We start from the raw sequence: 9,593 nt of genomic DNA, 5'->3' as shown, positions 1-9,593 counted from the left end.
TCATATTCTATCATCATAGCGCCTAGCTTGTGACTTCTCTATGAAGATTGCTGTTGTCAATTGTTCCGTGTATCATCGATGTTCCACACTGGAAGCCTGAGAGAGGATTAGTGTCTGATAGGTTTTTCCTTTTCCTCATTAAGTTCCAATCAGACTTTATAACAATTTTATTTTCATCTTTGCCTCCTAAACTAACACAAAATCTATCATAAACAAAATTCCAAACTTGTAGAAGATGAATTAAATCTTCAGGCTGTCTCCGTTCTCAGATATCAGCGGTGGAAGCAACACTAAAGTTAAGGCGCCCACAGTCCCACGGAACGTGATATAATCAAGTTAGACATAACGACATAGGAACTATTTTGCAGGATTTGTCCGGGGCATGGCAAAATGTATTCCATCTTTGGCAGCAATAAGATCGTTTGTCAAATTGTCTTGGCCACAGAATTCTGCAAGTGACAGTTGTTATTGCGGTGACTAATACAAGTCCCTTCCGAAATGATCAATTTGCAAGGCAAAGTATACGGCAGTGAAAGTGTGCTGAGGGAATCTTCTTCCGATGCCTCCTCCATGACAGTACGCTCGGGCGATCACGGAAGTGGCCGGTCACACTGTAAGTCGAGTGGTCTTCTAACTATACCAGCAGTCAGAGAAACAGATGATGCTGAACAGAAGGGCAATTCCTGTCTCCATTACGAGCCAACTCCAGGCATTATGTGATGTCACCGATTGATACGGATGCCAATGATATCTCCATAGACCCATCAGAGTATACACGTGGCGTTACGGTGATACGAACTCTGCTAATAGTGCGATTCGTTACCCTGTTATCTCCCACATAATCTATATCTAGAGGGTATTAAAACAGGGTTTTCTTACAAAAAGAATAGAATATTTATAGGAATTTTCAGCTTCGTAGAGTTCAATACGCCTACAGATCATTTTCCTCAGTCTCAAATATGTCACAAAAGCCCATTATAAAACAAGACATATGCATGTCTGTATCACATCAATATTAAAAATGAGACATTGCCAATCCAATCAACATTATTTCATATTTTACATTTGGTATTTTAAGATGTTGACATTTTGCGAGATGATTCTCCCTCAGTCAATGCGTACTTATTCAGATAAGCTGATGATGCATTGATCCGTTTTAATTAATTGGATTTTGCAAAAAGAAATATTTTTATCCAAAACGTAAGGAAGTATCAGATTTCGGTTTGTTTTCTATAATCTTGTCATCCATAGTAAATTAGAAAGTCTGTGTTAACATGATATTGAAAAAAATATTACAAAACACGGTATTGTGAGATTTTCGTACGAATGCCATATTAGGTTACGTTGTTGTAACAGGTACTTGCGACGAGTGTTTATTAAGACATATTCAACAAACAGATACGTATGCAATTTAAATGATTTACTGATTAAAGTCATACGTACATGTGATTGTCACAAATACATATCAAAGAAAATGTATGTATCACAGTTGTATGTATAGAGGACACAATATCTATAGGACTTTAAATACGTTTTCACTTCTTTTTTTCAAGTTTTTTTCATTTTATGACTTTTTCTATCATATAACTCATAAAGCTGACTTTTGATAGGTTTTAATCCGTTCAGGGAAAAAAACAAATGGAGGAAGCTATTTCGTTTTGCCATTTTCAGTCTATGACTTAACGCCATTGTTCATGTTATAACGTAATGTTCAATCGAATTTTGACTAACACAACCAATGGAATATGTCCAGGGGTTTATTAAACTAGTGTAAACAATATTAAATTGGTTAATTCACTGGATAATAGACCGAGTATATGAAAAAAAAATCATTACTGCAGAAATTAAAGAAATTGAGGATGGCATTATAATTCAAGGGCATTAAGTGACATACATTATATCCCCATTACATCTTTTACTCATATACAAGTACAACTATATAAAACACGTCATGTATTTTTTGTTTCAACCGTTATCATGGGGTCCTCACCGGACAGCTGGAATGGCGCTTCTTGCCCATTATCATACGAAGCTATAGAGTACAATTGAGTTGGGGTTTCCCTCCCCTATCCCTGTCCTCGCGTCACTGAAAATTTCTCATTAAAATTTTCACAATCTTTTTGTCTTTTGGGCATTAAATGGGTGATAGTCATACCAAGGACCGTCTTATGTTTCTTAGGAGTAGCCCGTATATCCTGGAAGCTGTGGGTCATTATACGGGTCTTTGTGCTCGTATTTATATAATCAACTGTTAAAGGAGTGTGCTGCGTAGCCTTGACTTAAGTCATTAGTGGATATAGTTGATAAAAACGTAAAGAAACACATCGGTACAAACATTATTTTTTTCTCATTAAAACTTCAATTCTCATCAAGGGACGAGTTATTCATTTCAAATGCAATTTTCATCAGAACATGATTCAGAGACGGAACCCTCATCTTCCTTTTTTAAAGTTTATTTTCATAATTATAAAATAATTGTTATTATATACTGCGTATTTTTCCGTATTTGGTTCATTGTGAATGCTAATGAACTCACTTTTTAATTTTCAAACTAATTTTATAATGCATTACTGCTTCAAAAGATGTTTTTCTGAAGTAAAATGTATAATAAAATAATAGATAATACCATAACAGAATATTTCCTCATTAACTTATAAGAAGCTCTATTTAATCTACCTGTCAATATTTCCTCCTCACCAAATACCGCGATAATATATTTTAAAACCAGGGCAAGTATTCATGAAACCGTACTCGCGCTGAAATACATATTTTGTGCTCAGGCTCAAATTCTTTTGGTGAAAGATCTGATACCTGAATTGTTATTTTTGCAATGCTTCGAAGGTTTTTTGGAAGGACTTTTCGTTTTCGTATGCTGAACAGGGATTTTTCTTACCCTGGACAGGGATATCTGCAATTTTCCATCTCGGGTTGAGATTTGCCCTTCTCTTACCCTGGACAGGGATATCCGCAGTTTTACCGGGGTGAGATTTTCTTTTCTCCCATACTTCACAGGTGCATTCCCGTTTTCGACAGGGATTAGATAACTCTGTCTTTCCCGGGGTACGGAAAATACAGCTCACACGCGCTATTACGTCATAAACAACGCACTTCATATTTGGTGACCTTTGACCCGCTACATTTAACACTAAATCGATTGCGTCACCGCTTTCTACACACATGTACACACGTACTAAATGTAAACAAAATTTATACGATGGCGACAATTCAACATTTTAAAACTGGTGAGCATGTTACTGTCGGTAAGAATGGTGAAAAGGGAAAAATTGGTGATATATTTAAACCCATGGGAACATATTCAATGTACAAGGTACAGTTATTTTGCGATGGAACAATTTTAACAGCGGCTAAACACGAACTTGTGAAAGGACTAGCAGACGGCGAGTTCGATCTGCTAGACTTTGATATTGGAAAACACAAGAAATTACAAACGCAGAAACACAAGCTTTATTGAACGAAATTGTTGAGAATCCTGTTCTTGTTGAGTCTCCCCTCATTTCAAACCATATATCGACTGAACAGACAACAGCACCTGCACCCAGTCGATTTGTGACAATGAATGACGATGACGTCAGACAATTCATTGATGAAAACGAAAACACCAAACCTAAAAAGAAAACTTTATGTCACATCAAACTATTTGAGAGTTTTTTACGTAGTGAGAATGAATCCAGACCAATAAAGCAAATACATGCCGAACAACTCGACAAATTCCTGTCCGAATTCGTATTGTGTGTACGACAAAAGGATGGTAGCGATTACCAGCCAAGCTATCTCAGGGGTATTCTTGGATCGTTGGAACGATACCTAAAACGGCATAGCTTAATATCAAATTATGAATTCGCTGGTGCCCGAGAAGCTTTAAAAACAAAGAAAAAAGATTTGAAAAAGAAAGGATTGGGGAATAAACCCATGGCCATAGATGCCATTTCAGATTCAGAAATAAACATGCTATATGAATGTAAACAACTAGGTATCAACACGCCCGAGGAGTTACTCAACACAGTTTGGTTTAATATTATGCTGCATTTTGGAATGAGGGGAGGGGAAGAACACCGACAACTATGCTGGGGAGACATTCAACATGGATATGATCAAGAACTTAACAGGGAATTTTTACAATTCTGTGAAAGACAAACCAAAACTAGGACAGGAATAGACACTACTAACACAAGGTGTTCAAAACCTACCATGTATGCCGAACCTAACAGCGACAGGTGCCCCGTAGCTGCGTACAATGTATATAAAGAAAAAAGACCGATTGATTTCTGTTACGACGAACACCCCTTCTACCTGGGCACTGTCACACACACCAAAACGCCTCATCCGAATGACCAATGGTTTCTCAGGGCACCCGTCGGCCGAAATAAATTATACAAACTCATGAAAAGTATTGCTACAAAAAGTGGTATTCTGACCGCTGGCTCCCATAACAACGTTGTGGGGGAAAAGGCTAACTAACACTAGTGTGCGAAAACACACATGTCAAAAACTACTCGATGAAAACGTCCCTGACGCACAGGCAATCACAGTGACCGGACATAAAAACATTCAATCCTTGAACAACTACAGAACTGTCAACAATAAACAAAAACAAACTACGTCATATATTCTGTCATCAACTGACCGCCCCGTCAAAACTGCGGACCAACATGAAATTGACATTCGAGCACCTACCTCGGACAATCGAGCAAATATTACACGTGTCCTCCGCGCACAACATTTCCTCGTGTAAATCTCGTACGAAATCCACGGAATGTGAAATCCCTAACATTTTTCAAGGTGCTACTATAACTGGCGGGCCTTTTAACATCACTATTAATAACAACACTCCAATCCAAGCTCCTAAAGCGAAGCGACCGAGAATTTTGTATTCAGACTCGGAGTGAACTTTTCAGCCAGGTGACATTGGCCTAACTGTGAGCTCGAGGCTTACATTAGACTAGATTACCTGCCGTAGTTTTTCTACTCTCCGCTAGGCTTCGCTTCGAAAATAGTATTCATGAGCGCAGCCTAGCGGAGAGAAATGGTACTAAGGCAGGTAATCCAGTCTAGGCTTACATGTGTGCCAAAAATGTAGTTCGAAGTAGTATCATTCATAAATTATGCATTCATACATTGATTGAATGTGTTATGTATGAACTTTACACATGGAAATATGATTAGAATTATAATAAATATTTATTTCGGCACATGTACTACGCATTTTATCATTTTTGTTATCAACACCGCGGAGCGATTTACACGCATGTTAAACACACCGGTTTTTATATTCATGCGCCATTCATGACGATGCACTCAGTTCACGTTGGCGGCAAGCCTCGTGCTATAAACTTAAAAAAAATTACCTTCGGGTTGAGATATCCCTTTCTCCCATACTTCACAGGGTTATCCGGCGGTTGCTAGGGAAAAGATAAATCGATCTTACACAGGGTGGGTAAAGACAGCCGGCACGCGCTATATGACGCTGCTCACAATAACGTAACGTCATCATTTTACGTTGAGTAACCAAGTCGTAAATGATGACGTCATCAATTTTGACGCACATTCCAAGGAGCATTGAAGATGGCGCGATGAAAAACTTTCATAAAAACTTAAGTTTGGTTGCAAGTATGTGAGAAAAATAATCAATCATGGGTCTGTTCCGCGAACAAGGATATCTCAACCCTCGTGTGAGAGTATGGCTGGCCAGCACTCGGCAATCCTCGTGCTGACTGGCCAAACTCTTACACTCGGGTTGAGATATCCCTGTCCACAGAACAGACCCATGATAGATTCTATAAGTCCACAACACACATGGGTAATATATTCTATTAATCTCACCCTAGGGAAAAGACATGCTACACGTGCTCTTTGCACGTTCTCAACAATTGCATTTCGTCACGTCAACAATACCTTGACGTCACGGCAACAGTACAATGACGTCACGTCGACAATTCAATCACGTCACGCCAACATTTCCTTGCATTGATGTAACGTAAATATTAGATACATAAGAGGGTAAACAGGGTAAGAGAAAAATAATCATTCACCCCCATGGAAGTGAGACAGGGGAATCTCAACTCTCGGGGTAAGATAATTAAGCTAATTAAGATAATTAAACTTAAGAATCTTCCCCTCGAACCATCTTCCCCAACCAACCCCCCTTGGAGTTAGACCAACAAGGGGGGGGGGGGGGGGGGAGTAACCCTTTCATGGGAGGGGGAACCCTTTAGGTAATATTCTTACTCTACCGCACGCTTACACTCTGTAATCGTCCCCATATCGAGTTGAGATCCCCTGTCCCGCCCCTAGTGAGTGAATGTTTCTATTTATTTAACCGAGATTATCATATATACTAGAATTCTATTGCGTTTAGCACAATACTGACAAAAACGTATTTACAACATTATCCGCACTCTGCATCATGATATTTCTTAAATAAATCCTAAAGCACTAGTATAGATTATGATTCATCCGCAAATTTCTACTAAATCACCAGGTTATAAAGTAAATAAATCATAAGTTTTTTCTTCAATAAGACGTGAGTTGAAAATAAACGAATGAATTCATTGTGTAAGCATATGTATAAGTTAATATAATAATTTATTGCATTTTTGCCAGTTTAATATAGAAATATATCAAACTAATAAAACTTATATTTTCACTGCTCATCGCTGTAGTGAAAATATAAGATTTTGCAGTGAAAATATAAGTTTTTCGTGTTTTACCAATCAGAGCGAAGCTTGTATTCACCTCATTGAAACTTTTCCAATCGAATCGAAGATAGATAAATTGGGTTTTTTTTTTTTGCTGTATTTCTGTAATATTCAGACTAGTTTTTAACAAAATACTCACATGACGATAGTCATTCACCCACAGATTCTCCGATAACAGCAGAAAACGCTTAAATCGCGTTGATCAGTCCTTTCAAAATGGCGCCGTCAAGTTGACGTGGAGTAAACAAAATCAAACTAATAAAACTTATATTTTTACTGCAGCGATGGAGTAACGTCACAAAGAGATGACGTCATGTTACTGATTCCCGCACTTTTTGATACTATTAATTTTTCGATGTTTTTGATATTGTTTTAAGTATATAAAATGCAATAGAAAGAAAATTGAATGGTTTCCCGTTTGAGATAACATATATTTCACTCGTATGACAGAATATTTCGATATTTTTCACTCGTGCTTCGCACTCGTGAAAATATCGATATTCACTTTAAACAATTGTTTTTTTTTCATATACAGATAGTGTCATAGTCTTGTCATTTTCTGAAATACATCATTAGTAGCATAGTACTCAGAACATTTTCGAAAAAAAAGCATCTAAACCAGTTTAAGTGAAAATTAATTTATAGACTTGTAGGTACATTTATAATACATTTGTACTTAGGTCACTAGCCTGGGGTGTGACCAAAATAAATTATGAATCGTCGTCTAGACAAAACGACAATTAGGTTTTCTCCAAACACCACTTAAACATTTGCCGCCCGAATTGTACCGTTCTTTGCCATCTGGTATATACAATAAACTTGTCACAAGTAGATTCAAAGCAGGTGAAACCATCAGTATGTATTCTAGTTTGGCTAGACTTTACGATATCTGGGCCCAGTTATAGGTTATCCCGGGGTGCTTACAACAATATATGTCTGTTCGCAGACTTTCATAATCGCTCACCAGCCGTTAACTTCCACGCCTCCCTTCTATATTCACAAAAGGGATTGCTTCCATTGTACAAATATATATATAGGGTTCACCTTGTTAACGGTAGTAGTACTAACCAAAAGTCATTAATTATTCAAGAAATTCGGAATCGACGAAAAGTGATGAACTCTGAACGTCTGGCTTTATAAAGTTCAGTCATTATCGTCAACCTGTCCATGAGACATCCTGGTGTCTGTCGTCTGCCGACCTGTACTGCATTTATTGTCGGCGGTAATAGGCACTCCACAAGTTTTCCGAATCCATAGGTTTCATATGATATTGTATGGCTTCTTTATGTCTGTTTCATTTCTCAGGATTAATCCATCATAGTTTGTCCTAGGAGTTCTGAATCTAGCCATTAAAATGTACAATACCAGGCCGGAGAGAAGAAAAACTGAAAAGTCTTCAGGCATAAGGCATTTAAATTTTGATATTGGTTCTGTGTTATTTATGTGGAAGGAGAGGTATTGTCAGATACATCTTACCAGCTAGGTCTGGTACAGCATATGGGTAAATTGAAATCTTTGAAATGTATGGAGTATTTTTTTTCTTTATTTCGAGTTTCCATTGTAACAAAACTGAACTGTGATTTATTACTGGCGATACAAACTATATAATTATTTTTCGGATAAGAAACGTCGTGAGCAGCAAACCATTACAGTAAAGGTGATATGAATCAAGCCAGTAACCACAAGACGGAGACATGTCCGCTTGTCATACTGTCTTCTCTACGATATTTAATCTTCATAAAACTGAATTGTTTCTCTGTTGTACCATCCCCTCAACAGCGGACATACACATCAATCAATTTGAAATTGACAAGGTTTTTTATTATTTATTTTGTCCTCTAGGAATAATAACTCTGAATTTATACATAAAGATTGTACCTCATTTTGACTGCGAATACTGTAGTATGCCCGCAGTTGGCAACGAACATTTTCTGTGGTTAACGCGATAGGGCAACATAGGATATGTTCGTTGCCAACTGCGGGCATACTACCATATATATGTCGTTAGTAAACCAAATTGTAGTTATGAGACTGTATACAGCAATTCGCAATGATTTGCTCAGTGTAGGAATACAACTCCATGTGTTGTAGGTTAAAACAATGGCCGGCAGCTACTTTCGGCCTAGAGAGCTTTCGAATGTTAGCATTCATCTACATAAGTCACCATAAAAATGAAACAACTTCACAAGTTATGACAGTAAAATCTTAAAATAAAGAAAATGTAGTCAACACAAAATTGTTATAAACGTTATTTTTTTTATCTATACGAATATCAAATTGTCAACGTAAAAAAATTGTGAAAAATCGAGTTTATTGCCATGGTCTCCGGATGTGTGTATATACTGGATTTTAGTGTTGTGGTTATTCGCTGATGTCAAAGGACTACCTTACTCCTAAATCGAGCTCCTGTGAAGTTGAAAATCGTTTGCTAAGTTAGAGACACTGATGTGACCGGTTAGGCTTGGATCTGTTTCGAACGAAATGTCCGTTGAATAGTTTCAATTACTGTCAAGACGACTTTCAGCTAGAATTTAAGAGCTGAAATTCTTCTGAAAACGTAAATCCAGTCGATAGAAACAAGCATTTCTGAGGAATCGAGTCTATCAGGTACTATAACTGTTCAACGCCGCATCACTTCTAAATGGTAACCGTATATCATTGCGCACAGCAATTTTTGGAAACGTATATAATAAAGCGATATTCATGCCAAATACCATTGTATTTGTTTGTTATCAATAACGACATGAGGGACTATATTATTCCTTCGGAAAGTTTCGGCTGTTCCGGTATTTGAACTTGATGACGTCAGTGATATGGTAGGCGATAAATACAAAATCTTTATGAATGTAAATATAAGCATTGAACAGTTACTGAATG

General features: G+C 37.4%; 1 protein-coding gene across 1 annotated transcript; it reads left to right on the top strand.

The window, feature by feature from the left end:
• Positions 1–3,573: 3,573 nt before the first annotated feature.
• LOC117331145 (zinc finger MYM-type protein 3-like) lies at positions 3,574–4,479 on the top strand. The gene has a single exon (XM_033889741.1). It carries the CDS (start codon positions 3,574–3,576, stop codon positions 4,477–4,479), a length of 906 nt encoding a protein of 301 aa, XP_033745632.1.
• Positions 4,480–9,593: the final 5,114 nt, after the last annotated feature.

The sequence above is a fragment of the Pecten maximus genome, chromosome 7, assembly GCF_902652985.1.
Source record: "Pecten maximus chromosome 7, xPecMax1.1, whole genome shotgun sequence".
NCBI classification, from domain to species: domain Eukaryota; kingdom Metazoa; phylum Mollusca; class Bivalvia; order Pectinida; family Pectinidae; genus Pecten; species Pecten maximus.
The sequence above is the reverse complement of the archived record's forward strand: the minus strand, read 5'-3'. Positions and strand labels throughout refer to the sequence as shown.

Excerpts from the sequence above, each read along its gene's own strand:
- LOC117331145 (XM_033889741.1), top strand. The coding sequence starts at position 3,574 with ATGAATGACGATGACGTCAGACAATTCATTGATGAAAACGAAAACACC.